General features: G+C 45.2%; 1 protein-coding gene across 6 annotated transcripts in view; it reads left to right on the top strand.

Moving 5' to 3' along the window:
- igsf9bb (immunoglobulin superfamily, member 9Bb) overlaps positions 1–17071 on the top strand; it is a 665840-nt gene that overhangs the window by 537190 nt on the left and 111579 nt on the right. For all 6 annotated transcript variants that reach the window (XR_010977166.1, XM_068053913.1, XM_068053912.1 and 3 more), the window contains 2 exons: positions 4850–4990; positions 8199–8315. Coding sequence is in view for 5 of the 6 variants with exons in the window: in XM_068053913.1 (XP_067910014.1) it covers positions 4850–4990; positions 8199–8315 (258 nt within the window). In the remaining variant the exon portion in view is untranslated. The remainder of the gene's footprint in view (positions 1–4849; positions 4991–8198; positions 8316–17071) is intronic.

Genomic DNA, 17071 nt, shown 5'->3' with positions numbered 1-17071 from the left:
TTGGAATTCTGTACCCAAGAGGGTTGTGGATGCTCCATCATTGAATACATTTAAAGCATTTAGATAGATTTTTGGTCTCGCAGGGAATCCAGGGATATGGGGAGCGGGCAGGAAAGTGGAATTGAAGCCCAAGATCAGCCATGATCATATTGAATGGCGGAGCAGGTTCGATGGGCTATATGGTCTACTTCTGCTCCTATTTCTTGTGTCCTTATATTCTTGTGATGCATTTAAGGTGCAAATAGCTTGTGGACACTCACTGCCAACATTTGCATTGTAAGAGTTGCCACTTGGGCAAAGTACTAGAGGGCCGTTGGTGCAGTTGAAACTGTATCCCAGCAAGAGTCAATATTTTCAGAAGCAAAGAGAAGAGAGCAAGGATTGGTAACAAGGTTGAAGCTGAATGGTGGAGGTCTTAAATGGGCATCTAAACAGTCGAGGAAGCTACATGGCTGTTTGATCTATTTTCTTATATTCTTAAATTTTTATCCTGATTCCTAAAGCATTTAAATCAATTCTGATGGTTTATGTGGAATTGTGCTTAATTATCACCAGGATCACGAAATTAACAGGCTTCAATTTCTATTATATATAAAAATTGTTGTGTAGGTTGCAACATTTCCTTTCAAATTACATTGTCAGGTTCCACCAATTGGCAAACCCATTGTAAATTTGTCAACATTTAACTGCAACACCTGTTACACCTTTAGCTGTAGGAATGTTCAATGTTAAACGTTATGTAACGTTAGCTCCTAAACAAATACCAGCTAAATGGCAGATTGAAATTAAATACGAAAAAGCCATTTCAGTCTACCTGCAGTTGCGGCTGTAGTCAGCATATGATACTGTGGAGCAGCCTGAAGTTTTTACCAGCGGTCACGATGGGAAAGGAAGGTAAGAAAAATTCTTATTGCTTCTGAAATTATTTTCATCTCACAGCGTTCGTAGACCCCTTCAACCTCACTCCATTGACATACCGCTGTTTAGACCTTATATTAGAATGGAAAAAATGTTGCCATAGGCTCTGCCTCTCTCCCGAGCATGCTCCCTAAATCGCAATGCACTCCCCCATGACTGCCATCTGAGTGGCTCCTTTTCCATAGTGTCACTCCCAATTACCACTTTGGCATCCACATCCCAGCCCATCATTATCAGCAAGTCACAGCATCCACCCCCGCCCCAACATAACTGTAAACCCCACGCGCTGCTGCCGCCCCCTCCCCTCCCCCCCCCCACCCCATCCACAATGCAGCTTCCTGATAACTCTGAGAACTCCAGGAAAGTATACAATCAGGCCTTGGCATGCAGCGAGTAGCACCGTGAGCACCCCTAATGCATGCATTTTGGCTGGGACCCATTGAGAAGAAAAGTTTAGCTCATCCTTCCACTGTCACTGAGAAGAAAATGGGGGCAGGAATGAAGGAGTGGATAGTTCACCAGCAACCCCCACCGCCACCCCCGCCAATGATCCTCATTCCTCCTGTCCCCCTCTTCTACCCCTTTCCCTTTTCCCCCTTTCCATCATACCTTTTCCCTTCCTGTCCCCACTTATCTATCTCCTCCTGTTACCCACCCTTTCTTGCTCACCTCATTTGCTGTCTCCTTCAACTCAGGAGAAGACATTGAGCAGAATGTAGACACTGATTATTGTCATCTGAAGGTGAGGCAGTTCATGGAGTACACAGTCAAACAGTGGCAAGCTGACTGAATTACTGTGCCTACATAACACACCAATTTTTATATTCTTTAACTTGTTTCTCTGCAACACTTAATTACAAATCACCCTCTAGTTGTCTCTCGCTTTCACAGGGCATCCTTGGAAGAAAACTGCAGAATTCTGCACAATATTAGGAACATTGCCATTTTGTCCTAAAGAGCTTGCAATAGTACAAGGCAACTTAGGCCAACCTTCCCCCTCAAGATTAGATTGTTTTCTATCATAAGGCATCTGGAGTGCCAGTCTAAATGAAAAGTGGCAGCTCTCATGCCAAGTCTAACTGGCACATACTAGTGTCAGGTACTTCAGTACTTGAATTCATGCTCATTAGGTTGCAAAATGAAAACTCTACCTTCTGTGCTGCCAGGTTCCATCTCAGCTGACGATTTAAACCTGATCTGTAGCAACAAGTACAATATTGCAGTATTGGTAAACATTATTGGGAAACTATTTGGTAAATAGATTTGTTGCAAAGGTATGGGGGAGCAAATGAGCAGCAAATTTATCATATGTTATTTATAGTCACCTACTTTACTCAGGCCATTAGTATTCCTTAATGTTTACTTACCCAATTCAGTCATGCATAATTAATAAACTTGGTTTGCACTTTAAAAACTACCGAACATTCATTCACTCTTCAGAGTTTTTATTATCTAGTCAATTGAAACGTTCAGTTCAGACAACCTCCCTCTCGTGCCACGCACATTACATTAATTCTTGATGGTTGCCAAAGGGAATCAGAAGTGGCACTTTGCCAATTGCTTAAGTTATGTAAGGGCTTATTTTTCCCATTTTTATTGTGCTGATCCAAAGTAGACCAGCAGAGGAAATAGGGCAGAGTGTATAAGCAGACATTTCCACTCAGTGCATCTTGTGATTAATGCTCTGGCAATGATCCAATTCATTTGCAAGCAATTGTACCACTTCAGTAGCTATTTTACAAAGTGCACTGACTGGGAAAAATGGTCACAGGGCTACAATCCAATATAAAAATGGCCAATTTCTGTGATTTTTGCTTTCTTGTATTCAAACCCGAGCCCATAATGGTGGCAAAATGAACACTCACTTTCTATGCTGTTAGGCTGCTTCTGTCGGCTGGAATGTCAATCTGAACTGTATTTTTGTAAACTTTAAATAAACATGTTGCTGGTTGCCAATCATTACAGGAATATCTTTTGGCTTCACAGCAGTTAAACAAAATGCAAACTTTCTTTCTTTGCTCTCCTTGTCTCAACAGACAATGGGTAAGCGCGTGGAGGTGGTCAGTGGTTTGTGGAGCAGCGCCTGGAGTGGCTATAAAGGCCAGTTCTAGAGTGACAGACTCTACCACGGGCGCTGCAGATAAACTTGGTTGTCGGGGCTGTTGCACAGTTGGCTCTCTCCTTGCACTTCTGTCTTTTTTCCTGCCAACTGCTAAATCTTTTCGACTCGCCACTCTTTAGCCCCGCCTTTATGGCTGTCTGCCAGCTTTGGTGATCACTGGCAACTGACTCCCATGACTTGTGGTCAATGTCACAAGACTTCATATCGTGTTTGCGGAGACATGGACGGCCAATGGGTCTAATACCAGTGACGAGCTCACTGTACAATGCGCTTTAGGGATCCTGCCATCTTCCATGTGGCTCACATAGCCAAGCCATCTCAAGCGCTGCTGGCTCAGTAGGGTGTATATGCTCGGGTTTTTGGCCACCTTGAGGACTTCTGCGATGGAGATATGGTCCTGCCACCTGATGCCAAGTATTCTCCGGAGGCAGCGAAAATGGAATGAGTTGAGACGTCACTCTTGGCAACGTTGTCCAGGCCTCGTTGCTGTAGAGCAAGGTACTGAGGACACAGGCTTGAAACACTCGGACTTTTGTTTTCCGTGTCAATGAGCCATTTTCCCACACTCTCTTGGCCAGACTGGACATAGCAGTGGACGCCTTTCCCATGCGCTTGTTGATTTCTGCATCGAGAGACAGGTTACTGGTGATAGTTGAGCCTGGATACGTGAACGCTTGAACCACTTCCAGAGCGTGGTCACCGATATTATTGGATGGAGCATTTCTGACGTCCTGTCCCATGATGTTTATTTTCTTGAGGCTGATGATTAGGCCAAGTTCGTTGCAGGCAGCCGCAATCCTGTCGATGAGTCTCTGCAGACACTGTTGTGTGGGATGTTAATGCAGCATCGTCAGCAAAGAGGAGTTCCCTGATGAGGACTTTCCGTACTTTGGTCTTTGCTCTAAGGCGGGCAAGGTTGAACAACCTGCTATCTGATCTTGTGTGGAGGAAAATTCCTTCTTCTGAAGACTTGAACGCATGTGAGAGCAGCAGTGACATTTAGTGACATTTAAATCGGATGCAGTTCTTTCTCTCTGGGTCACCTGTGGTTGGACCAAAGAAAAGCATTCAGCGTGGGTTTTTTAATGCACCAGACCCAACAGATAGCCAGCAGACCTAATCCAGCTATGCCAGGGGCCTACTTTTTTCATCATTCAAGCTGGTTTTAGGGTGGGGAACACTGAGATACATAGGAAGAAAGAAATTGTGTTGAGATAGTACCTCAGGCCATCTCCAAGTGCTTCACAGCCAATTAATTGCTTTTGAAGTGTAATCACTGCTGTTTTCCAGGCAAGTGCAGCAAGCAGTTGTCCACGACAAGGTCTCTCAAACAACATTGAGATGAATGACCACTTCATCTGCTTCTCTAATATTGAATGCTCGATGAATCTTGACCAGGACACCACAAGAATTCCCTGCTTTTCAAAAAAAAAGTGCCATGGGATCTTTCATGCCCACCTGATTGTACAGATACAGCTTCAGTTTACTGTCTCATTTGAAGTTTCAGACTAAATTATGTGCAGTGAGTGGGACTTGATGCATAAGCTTCTGACCCAGAAGTGAAAGTGCTGCTGACTAAACCAAGTTGGGACTTGATAGGATTTACATCTACGGTGAGCAAAGCTTAATGAGGATATCTTGTCTTTGAACTGAAAGAAATGTGTGGTCTGCCACTTCTACCACATTAAGATGTGCACCTGACACAAAATCTAACTGGTACAACATTACTAAGAGACTTACTAAAATGCTGCTTTACTATGAAGTTCTTATTGGTTGGTTTACATCATTTAACGTAACTTTTTCTGGCAGTTTCAAGGTTGGAATTTGCTAAATGACGGGACCATTACACTGGAAGAAGCTACAGAAAAAGCTCTTGGCACTTACACCTGCATGCCTTACAATACTCTAGGTACCATGGGACAATCTACCCCTGCTCAACTGGTGCTTAAGGTAAGATCAAAATGATTAATCCATTCTTGTCTGTAGCTTAATGGAATAAGATTTTCTTTGATCCTGTCAACCACAGGCAGTCTCCATTAGTTCAATTAAAATGAATGCTCTGAATTCGGAAGCCTGTGAAATGATAAATGGATATTGTTCAGAAGCCAGGCTGTTGAAATATATCACTAGCTACAGTTACTAAATTGACAAATTGTTAAAGTTGAAAGAATTCTCTATTGAAATAATAATGTTGATTGGTTAAAAATACTTTGTTTTCCTGCCCAGTATGTCTTGCTCACATTCCCATATGGGATATGAGGATAGTGTGGGGAAAAGGCATTGAAGTGTATGATCAGCCTTGATTGTATTGAATGGCGGAGCAGGCTCGATTGGTTGAATGGCCTACTCCTGCTCCTATTTTCTTCTCAGTGGTCTGTGTGTAAAGCTTAAAACATCAAATGAAAAACAATGCATTGAACACTCAGAACATGTGGCATTTCTTCCTGGAGTATAGCTCAGTGTGACATCCTCAAACATGGAGTAATAGTGTCCATTTGCTCCAATATGGTGCTGTGTGGCTCAATGACATCTCCACGGCAATTCCTATACATGTACAAAATACAGCTAGTTGTATTGTACACCCCAAAACACAGAAGAGCTAATATTTGTAAGCGGGACAGTCCCAGACAGGGAAAACCCATTATGTACAACAATCATAGAAATGTATGGAGTGGACTAGATCAAAATTAAAAACTGCTACTTTAAGCTGCTGACCTTGGCATAAACATATTTGGTGGTTCTCAGTTGCCGTCCAAAATTGAATACAGTTCCATTACAATGCAGATGTGATATCTGGTTGTAAGAGTTATGTGTAGCATTGGGAATGATTTAAGAAACCATAATCCCTTGATTTCCATACAAGCCAAAGTTGGCCAAAATGGAACAACTGACTGCTTTGCAACATATGCTTGAACTGGTTTACAATAAATTTTAGATAGGCAAGTATTTTGGAAAAATGACCAGCTTTTTTAATGTCAAGTGGAAGAAAGACTTGCAGTTATATCGCGCTTTTCATTACCACCAGGCATCTCAAATCGCCTTATAACCAATGAAGTACTTTTGAAGTGTAGTCACTAGGAAACCAAGAGACCAAAGTGAAGGGAAAGATACAGGACACCACTATGGTAGACAGAGTAGGAGAGAAGAGTAGGATGAGTTAAGTAATGATTAGGGAGCTCCAATCTTGGGTTTTAAACTGAGAATGGTAAGCAGTCCCATAGTTTTGAAGTGGTGGGATAGAAGAGAGTAGGAGACTGCAGGACGGAGGATGAGTGTGTTGGAAGATTTACTTGCAGCTTGGAAGGATCAAGGAAGGAAACTACTTTTCCCGTACCTTCCATATTCCTGGACTTTCTATCTGTCTGCTGCATGGAATAAAAATTACAACATTCCATATTACTAGACCTGTGTGCAATAAGAGTCAAAAGAATGCCAAATGAAAAGATGTAGGCTTTTGATTGCTTAATACTTTTTAAGTATATGAACGCTACATTTAATGTAGAACTGTTTGCTCATTCAAATCCCAGACTCTCAGCTTTGATATTCTCCTCAGAAGGTAGCCTGCGGTGGGGGATGGTCTGTTACAACAGAATGCTGGACTCTAACCACCAGGCAGTTATAATCAATTAGTGTACACATTCTTCCAAGCTTTTCCTTTCAAAGCCTTGCTTCACTTGCAGCCCCTGATTAAGCAGTGACTGGAACCTTTCAGGAGAAATGATACCTTGTAATTGGTAATGAGTTTGAAAGAGCCTCAACTAATTGCCAAAGTACAATGAGCCCTATTCGAGCAGAATATATGTTACAGCCCATCAGAGAGACCAGTTAACAGACAGAATGAGCTGTAGTGTATATTGATCAATAGCATTTTAAAAGGTATTTGTATTTTCCTTGACAATATACAGAATCTCATGCTGAATTTTTTTCTAAGTATAAAATGATTGATGTTTAGATGAATCATAAGTATCTTTTCTACTCAGTTCATGTCAAAGGCTATCAAGAATTAATTTTTATTAAGTACTAGTTTCCTGATGTCTTTTTTCCTATTTTCCAACATTAGTTCTGATTGTAACCTTTGCTTCTAACGTTACTATTTTGCAATGTAAGGTTAACGTGTTCACGCGATCCCCTTTGTACAGCTGGATTTGGGAGATTAACACAAAGTGCATTCCTGTAAGGTGTGTGCTGCAAAGCCTATTTACATTGATTTCTTTACAGAAAAGGAAGGATAAGCACTGCAGGCTGCATTACAGTCTGATGCTAACACAAAAATTTTAGTTAAACCACCTTGTTTAATCTCTTCCCACATTCAATGTCTCCTTAAAAGCTACGTCTTTAGTTGCACCACTGGTCGCCTTCCATGATTCCTCTGCTTGTGTTTAAGTTCAAACCCAAATTGTGAAGTGGTTTAGGCATTTTGTGGCATTAAAACAGCAATATAAATATAATTTTGTTGTCGTTGCAGGATAGGTTGATGATATTCAACTAAGCAGTGAAATAATATCACCACAAGTGGGGTTGAAGGGAAAGCCCGTGACTGATAAAGCCACCAATGAAGCTGATCATTGTCAGGCGTGTGAGGGAGAATAGCTTTTCTAACCAACCATCCTTCTTGTCTGAATCTGGTCAACAAGTACTTGCAAGGCTGTTTGACAGTGACCTATTAAGAAAACAAGTATTGTACTTCTAAATAATCTCCCATTCTGTTAGACATGAGGATCAAGACCTAGTGTGTCTTTTGGCGGTGAGGCTTGAGAGCTGAACTAATTGGACCAGGGAATGCAGATGTAATTTTATGGTCATTTATCCTATCTTTCTATTTTCATCATAAATTTCTGTGTCAATAATATTAACATAAAGTGCCTATGTAAACTTATCATATTGTAACTACCCCTTCAGGGGCAGCAGGCAAAAGTCTAAGGAATAGCTATCAGCATATAAATTGGTAGCATTACTTTAAATGCTATATATGGAGAGGGAAATACAGAGTTTAAGGAAAATCATAGGCTGCGAATTATTATATTGGGTAACTGAAGTAATGTGGCAATTTGTCCACCCATTATTATTGATTTCTCAGTTCCTATGATTGGTACTTTGCAGCAATGGAAAGTAAAACTACACCTGTGAAAAGTAACTTTAAACCATTTCTGTTTCCCAGGATCCTCCTTACTTTACGGTGCTACCAGGCTGGGAGTATCGGCAGGAAGTAGGCCGAGAACTGGTCATTCCGTGTGCTGCTGCAGGTGATCCATTCCCAGTAATCTCCTGGAGGAAGGTATCTCGGCCTTTGTTTATCCTATTTAACACAAACTAAGCAGTCAGGGTGGTGCAGAGACTGCCTTTCCTTCACTCATATGAAAGTTACGGAACACATGAGCCAAGGCCACTGTGTCACATGATTGAATGAGCAAATTTTGTTTTTATTACATCAGATTCTGAGTCTTTTAACCTTGCTTGTGGGATCATTTTCCGTAATGCTGTCCATGTTTCTCTGAAAATTGCCAAACCATGACCTTACTCATGAGCAGCAAAAGCATTTGGGCGGCACAGTGGCGCAGTGGTTAGCACCGCAGCCTCACAGCTCCAGCGACCCGGGTTCAATTCTGGGTACTGCCTGTGTGGAGTTTGCAAGTTCTCCCTGTGCCTGCGTGTCCTCCGGGTGCTCCGGTTTCCTCCCACAGCCAAAAGACTTGCAGGTTGATAGGTAAATTGGCCATTATAAATTGCCCCTAGTATAGGTAGGTGGTAGGGGAATATAGGGACAGGTGAGGATGTGGTAGGAATATGGGATTAGTGTAGGATTAGTATAAATGGGTGGTTAATGGTCGGCACGGACTCGGTGGGCCGAAGGGCCTGTTTCAGTGCTGTATCTCTAAATCTAAAAAATCTAAAATCTAATGAATCATGTGGCTCTTTAACATCATTCTCCTCTAGGGACTTGTCCAGCTCCTTTTTGAATGTTTGCATTGAACCTGCGCCCATGGCAGGGCCTAAGTTGGAAGAAGTTAATGTTCAAGTTGTGCTAACTACCATTGATATATTTGAACTATTTTTTGGATGAAGGGGTTTTTTAATTCTCGTAAACAAAAAATAACAATGGAACGGAATGCGTGGCACTACATAATGCACCATAACTTGATCAAGTAAAAATCTGCTTTTACACCAATTAAAAAAAAATGTGCCTCAAACATCCATGAATTTGGGACTGGCGGTAGTTGCAGTGAGAGGCGATGGATGTCGTGGGGGAGGGTTTGCGAGAACGTAGAGGTGTAAATGAACTTTATTTCCAGAGAAAGACTGAAAACATGGAATTTGAAGCAGAATTCTTTTCAGTATTGGACAAACATTACACAGGACATTTACTGTGGTGTTTTGTTCAAACATATTGAACTCCTCCATTGTAATTGTTTTTAGATGTAGAGGTGGCAGGATTTATGTTTTTTTAAACCACCAAAGGAGCTTGGCCTGTTGAAGGTTTCCCGAGCAACATCTGATCAGAGTGTATTTAGTTTATTTTATAGCAGCAGTTGGTTTCACATGTTTGCGTATCCCACATGTAGATATCTGCTGTATTAGGGCGGAATTTTATCCGGCCAGCAGAAGCGGGAGTGAAGGCGTAAGGCCTGTAAAAATCAGGGTGGATGCACTCACCCAGGAACCCGCATTGTGACATCAGTGCCAGATTTTGTCAGTGGCGGAAAAACGCCAAGGCAGCGTTGCCGCCACAATGCAGCAGGACTGCAATTTGAATTGGTGAACAGCTGGTTAGAAAGTATTTGTAATGAATTAAAGCAAATTTTATGGGGATTTCAAATTTAGTCAACGGCACACGGGGATCACATGCCTTCAGATCCCCAGCCATTTAAAGGTGACAGCACTGAGGCGAGGCGGGGCCTCAGTATCACTGCGGCAGGGCAGCTATGGTGAGCAGTGAATAGGGGATAGGGGAAGTAGGGGTTGGGGTGGGAGTGAGCGGAGGCTATTGTCGGCTTGTGGTGCTGGGCTCGCTGTAAAGTTGGGTGTACTCTCAGGTGCATTCTGAGGTGTAAGGGTGGGTGCACTCTCGGATGGTGGGCGCTCTGCAAGGGTGAGCGTTGTGGGGAATTAGCACATCTTCAGAGGGGAGTAGCAATGGGAAGGTCCTAAGTCAAGATTATCTCTCCGAGTATAGCACACAGGAGGGGCAGAGTTCTGCTGGCATGGGTCTCATTCACTCTATGTGGACCTTCATGCTGCGCAGCAGCAGCTTAGAGGGAGTGAGGGACAGGATCCAGCTGGGCACGCCAATGAAGCTCCAATAGAGGAGTGGCAGCAGTCAGCCACACCAAGTAGGCCAGTCCACATCAGAGAGTGTACCAGACTCGCCTCAAATACCTGCAGTCCGAGCAGCAGCGTCAGTGAAGACTCCAGGGAGGCCCTCACTGACTTATGCGCTTTGCTTCAGGGCAAGCTGTCACAATTGGGCTTCAGTGGACACTTAATGCTCATGGTCCTGAAGATCAGTGTGACACTCAAACTCTATGTGTCTGGCTCTTTCCAGGGATCCACTGGGGACATGTGTGGGGTCTCCCAGGCAGCAGCACATTGCTGCATCAAGGAGGTGACCAAGAACAAAGAACAATACAGCACAGGAACAGGCCATTCGGCCCTCCAAGCCTGCACCGATCTTGATGCCTGCCTAAACTAAAACCTTCTGCACTGCCGGGAACTGTATCCCTCTATTCCCATCCGATTCATGTATTTGTCAAGATGCCTCTTAAACGTCGCTATCGTACCTGCTTCCACCACCTCCCCCGGCAGCAAGTTCCAGGCACTCACCACCCTCTGTGTAAAGAACTTGCCACGCACATCCCCTCGAAACTTTGCCCCTCTCACCTTAAACTTATGTCCTCTAGTAACTGACTATTCCACCCTGGGAAAAAGCTTCTGACTATCCACTCTGTCCATGCCACTCATAACGTTGTAAACCTCTATCATGTCGCCCCTCCACCTCCGTCGTTCCAGTGAAAACAATCCGAGTTTATCCAACCTCTCCTCATAGCTAATTCCCTCCAGACCAGGCAACATCCTGGTAACCCTCTTCTGTACCCTCTCCAAAGCCTCCACTTACCCTCTCCAAAGCCTCCACGTCCTGCTGGTAGTGTGGCGACCAGAATTGCACGCAATATTCTAAGTGTGGCCTAACTAAAGTTCTGTAGAGCTGCAGCATGACTTGCCAATTTTTATACTCTATGCCCCAACCGATGAAGGCAAGCATGCCGTATGCCTTCTTGACTACCTTATCCACCTGCGTTGCCACTTTCAGTGACCTGTGGACCTGAACGCCCAGATCTCTCTGCCTGTCAGTACTCCGAAGGGTTCTGCCATTTACTGTATACTTCCCACCTGCATTAGACCTTCCAAAATGCATTACCTCACATTTGTCTGGATTAAACTCTATCTGCCATTTCTCCGCCCAAGTCTCCAAACGATCTATATCCTGCTGTATCCTCTGACAATCCTCATCACTATCCGCAACTCCACCAACCTTTGTGTCGTCCGCAAACTTACTAATCAGACCAGCTACATTTTCCTCCAAATCATTTATATATACTACAAAGAGCAAAGGTCCCAACACAGATCCCTGCGGAACACCACTAGTCACATCCCTCCATTCAGAAAAGCACCCATCCACTGCCACCCTCTGTGTTCTATGACTGAGCCAGTTCTGTATCCATCTTGCCAGCTCACCTATGATCCCGTGTGACTTCACCTTTTGTACCAGTCTGCCATGAGGGACCTTGTCAAAGGCTTTACTGAAGTCCATATAGATAACATCCACTGCCCTTCCTTCATCAATCATCTTTGTCACTTCCTCAAAAAACTCAATCATATTAGTGAGACACGACCTTCCCTTCACCAAACCATGCTGCCTCTCGCTAATAAGTTCATTTGTTTCCAAATGGGAGTAAGTCCTGTCCCGAAGAATCCTCTCTAATAATTTCCCTACCACTGACGTAAAGCTCACTGGCCTATAATTTCCTGGATTATCCTTGCTACCCTTCTTAAACAAAGGAATAACATTGGCTATTCTCCAGTCTTCTGGGACCTCACCTGTAGCCAATGAGGATGCAAAGATTTCTGTCAAGGCCCCAGCAATTCTTCCCTTGCCTCCCTCAGTATTCTGGGGTAGATCCCATCAGGCCCTGGGGACTTATCTACCTTAATGCTTTGCAAGACACCCAACACCTCCTTTTTGATAATGAGATGACTGAGACTATCTGCACTCCCTTCCCTAGGCTCATCATCCACCAAGTTCTTCTCTTTGGTGAATACTGATGCAAAGTACTCATTTAGTACCTCGCCCATTTCCTCTGGCTCCACACATAGATTCCCTTCTCTGTCCTTGAGTGGGCCAACCCTTTCCCTAGTTACCCTCTTGCTCTTTATATACGTATAAAAAGCCTTGGGATTCTCCTTAATCCTGTTTGCCAATGACTTTTCATGACCCCTTTAGCCTTCCTGACTCCTTGCTTAAGTTCCTTCCTACTGTCTTTATATTCCTCAAGGGATTCGTCTGTTCCTACCTTCCAGCCCTTACGAATGCTTCCTTTTTCTTTTTGACTAGGCTCACAATATCCCGCGTTATCCACGGTTCCCGAAACTTGCCAAACTTATCCTTCTTCCTCACAGGAACATGCTGGTCCTGGATTCTAATCAACTGACGTTTGAAAGACTCCCACATGTCAGATGTTGATTTACCCTCAAAATTCTTCAGTTCCTGCCTAATATTGTTTATTAGTTCCTATTGTAATTAGTTCCTGCCCCATCCCTAGTTGGACTATCTGCATATTGTTTCAAGAAGCCCTCCTGGATGCTCCTTACAAATTCTGCCCCATCCAAGCCCCTAGCACTAAGTTAGTCCCAGTCAATATAGGGGAAGTTAAAATCACCCACCACTACAACCCTGTTACCTTTACATCTTTCCAAAATCTGTCTACATATCTGCTCCTCTACCTCCCACTGTTGGGAGACCTGTAGAAAACCCCCAACATCGTGACTGTACCCTTCCTATTCCTGAGCTCCACCCATATTGCCTCGCTGCATGACCCCTCCGAGGTGTCCTCCCGCAGTACAGTTGTGATATTCTCCTTAACCAGTAATGCAACTCCCCCACCCCTTTTACATCCCCCTCTATACCGCCTGAAGCTTCCAAATCCTGGAACATTTAGCTGCCAATCCTGTCCTTCCATCAACCAAGTCTCTGTAATAGCAACAACATCATAGTTCCAAGTACTAATCCAAGCTCTAAGTTCATCTGCATTACCTGTTGTACTTCTGGCATTGAAACAAATGCACTTCAGACCACCAGTCCCGCTGTGCTCCGCAACATCTCCCTACCTGCTCTTCCTCTTAGTCTTACTCTCCTTATTTACTAGTTCCCCCTCATTTATTTCACTTGCTGTCTTACTGCTCTGGTTCCCACCCCCCCTGCCACACTAGTTTAAACCCTCCCGAGTGACGCTAGCAAACCTCGCAGCCAGGATATTTGTGCCCCTCCAGTTTAGATGCAACCCGTCCTTCTTGTACAGGTCCCATCTGTCCCTGAAGAGATCCCAATGGTCCAGATACCTGAAACCCTCCCTTCTACACCAGCTGTTTCGCCACGTGTTTCGCTGCACTATCTTCCTATTTCTAGCCTCACTGGCTTGTGGCATAGGGAGTAATCCCGAGATTATAACCCTAGAGGTCCTGTCTTTTAACTTTCTACCTAACTCTCTAAACTCCCCCTGCAGGACCTCGTCACTCTTCCTGCCTATGTCGTTGGTAACGATGTGTACCACAACCTCTGGCTGTTCACCCTCCCCCTTCAGAATGCCCCCTGTCCGTTCAGAGACATCCTTGACCCTGGCACCAGGGAGGCAACATACCATCCTGGAGTCTCTTTCACGTCCACAGAAGCGCCTATCTGTACCCTGACTAGAGTCCCCTGTAACTATTGCTCTTCTGCGCTTTGTCCCTCCCTACTGAACAACAGTGCCAGCCATGGTGCCACTGCTCTGGCTGCTGCTGTTTTCCCCTGATATGCCATTCCCCCCAACAGTATCCAAAACGGTATACTTGTTGGAGAGGGGGATAGGCACAGGGGATTTCTGCACTGACTGCCTGCCCCTTCTTGCGGTCACCCATCTATCTGCCTGCACCTTGGGTGGAACCACTTCTCTAAAACTCCTGTCTATGACGCTTTCTGCCACCTGCATGCTCCTAAGTGCATCCAGTTGCCACTCCAAACGATCCGTGCGGTCTGTGAGGAGCTGCAACTGGGTACACTTCCTGCAGATGTAGTCGTCCAGAACGTTTGAAGCGTCACGGAACTCCCACATCTCACAGGTGAAGCACTTTACCCCTCTAACTGACATTTCTAGCACTAATTAATAAATTAAAAAAAGACCAATTTCTTGTTCAAGAGGGCTGGCGACTATGTGCATTACTGGACCACCCTGATTGTGAGGCTGAGAGGGCCATCAGCTTCGGTGCCATCGCTGGACTCCCCCCAGGTGCAAGGTGACTGCACGCATGTGGCCATCAAGACTCCCACAAAGCAGTCAGCGGCCTTCATCAACAGGAAGTCCTTTCAGTCCATCAACGTACAACTGGACTGAGACCAGCAAAAGTGTTTCCTGCAGATGCGTGGCCACTTCCTGGGAAGCAGCCACGACGCCTACAGTTTTTGACAGTCCCAGGTGCCACAGCTTTTCAGGCCACCTACATGCCTTCAGGGATGGATTCTCAGGGACAAGGGCTACCCATTGAAGACGTGTCTACTGATGCCTGTGAGGAATGCGTGCAATGTAGCAGAGGAGAGGTGCAACATCTGCCATGGGTCCACCCAAGCAAACATCGGGCAGGCCATGGGGCTGCTGAAGATGATTTTCCACTGCCTCAATTGATCCAATGGAGCTCTGCCGTATGCCCCAGCGAGGGTCTCACTTATTATGATGGTCTGCTGTACGGTGCATGATCTAGCACAGCAGAGGGGGGAGGCCTTGCATGAAGAGGACATCATTGATTACCAGTCCTCATCCGACAAGGAGAATGTGGAGGAGGCGACTGAGCAGGTAGCACTGAATCTTGATTCTCTTGCACCAGAGGTTAGGGCCATTGAGAGACACACAAGGGAGGCCAATCTCATACCTACCCGATTTCTGCCACCACGATGGCCTCTCAAAGTGAACTCAGTTAAGACTCACCTGACGATATTCTGCCTATCATCACCATCTTCCTATTGCATGTCAGTGCCCTGCACCCAGGTTCACCATGTACTCTGACACATGTGAGAAGCTGACCAAATGTGGCCTCTGACTATACTGGCAGCCCATTGAGGGAGCAAAGATGAAGGTTGCTTCTGACAAGGCAACAATGAAAGCATGAGCCATTTACAGCAATAATTTTGACCTCCATTTATGTACACAACTGAAGCAACCAATGACAAGGCCACAATTAAAACACCTGTGAAACCCCAAGTGCATCTAGGTGCTCTTCTTTTTACACTTTTGTGTGCTTATACGTGGTGCTGACTAGACTGGCAGCTGAAGGGGACACAGGCTGCTGATCGGGCTGACCCTTGGCTTGGAGTGACTGGCTGGCGTCCTCTAGCTGCCTGAAGCCTGGAGGGCCTCGGCTGGCTGAGAGTTTCCCACACAGATGCAGGACCCTCCAAAGTCGTCATAGCTACTGGAACTGGGGTCACTGGCAGAGGGGCTGGGGAGCCACTATCCATGCTCGCAAGGCCTTGAGGGGAACCCCCAGATGTGGAGGGCAGACGTTTCTCCTCTTTTCCAAGGCGCACTTGAACCTCCCTGCTAAGCTGAGATGGATGAGGACCTGGCAGAGACTCCAGGCATCTCGTCCCTCTCTCGACTTGCCACTGCTGTGTTGAGCTCCTGGCCAAGGCAAGGATATGCAGGTCTTCAGCATCTGCAGCATCTGGCTCTCTGCGAGGGTCACCAACCTCTTGAGGGAGGAAGCCATGAGCTCACACACCTGAGACATGGCAGCAATTATGACATGGATAGACTCCTCCATCATCCATTCATGGCCAAGCGTTGCCTCTGGCAGCTCTGCCAGCCGGGTCTCCAGCAAAACTGCATCAGTGAAAGGCAGCAGTACAAGCAGGGCTAGCAGTGCTTTAAAGATGGCACACCTTCATTCCGTCAGCTAACGTTGTCTTCAACACCTCATTGCCTGCCCCCATCCTGCCATCGGATGGGCCCCGCACCCTCTGTTATGTTAATAGGCCAATTGGCTTCCGGCGCCACCTGCAGGACCCACGACAGACTGATAGAATTCAGCCCACAGTCAGATCTATGATTGTGCGGAAACCATGAGTTGAGGAGCAGAGTGTACAACCCAAGTTCTGCTGGACAGAGCCATTTTCTCAAGAGATAACAGGGAGAGAATATTCAACAGCTCTGCATCCATAACTCCTTCCGCTGTGCATTGGGAAAATCAACTTGCAACTTCCATGGAGTACAGCAGCTATAAAGGCACTTAATCTTGATGTTCAGGTTTCCAATATGAATGATGATCGAAAGATGCATTTATAACATACGAACGTACGAATTAGGAGCAGGAGAAGGCCTGTCGGCCCTTCGAGCCTGCTCTGCCATTCAATAAGTTCATGGCTGAACTGATTGCTCCACATTTCCACCTACCCCTGATAACCTTCCACCCCCTTGCTTATCAAGAATCTATCTACCTCTGCCGTTAAAATATTCAAAGACTTTCCACCGCCCTTTGAGGAAGAGAATTCCAAAATCTCATGACCCTCTGAAAGAAAACATTTCTCCTCATCTCTGTCTCAAATAGGCGACCCCTTATTTTTAAATAGTGACCCCTAGTTCAAGATTCTCCCACAAGGGGAAACAGCCTTTTCACATCCACCCTGTCAGCACCCCTCAGGATCTTATATGTTTCAATCAAGTCGCCTCTTACTCTTCTAAATTCCAGCATATACAAGCCTAGCCTGTCCAATTTTTCCTCATAAGACAG

The sequence above is a fragment of the Heterodontus francisci genome, chromosome 22 (genome assembly GCF_036365525.1).
Source record: "Heterodontus francisci isolate sHetFra1 chromosome 22, sHetFra1.hap1, whole genome shotgun sequence".
In the NCBI taxonomy this organism is placed as follows: domain Eukaryota; kingdom Metazoa; phylum Chordata; class Chondrichthyes; order Heterodontiformes; family Heterodontidae; genus Heterodontus; species Heterodontus francisci.
The sequence above is the reverse complement of the archived record's forward strand: the minus strand, read 5'-3'. Positions and strand labels throughout refer to the sequence as shown.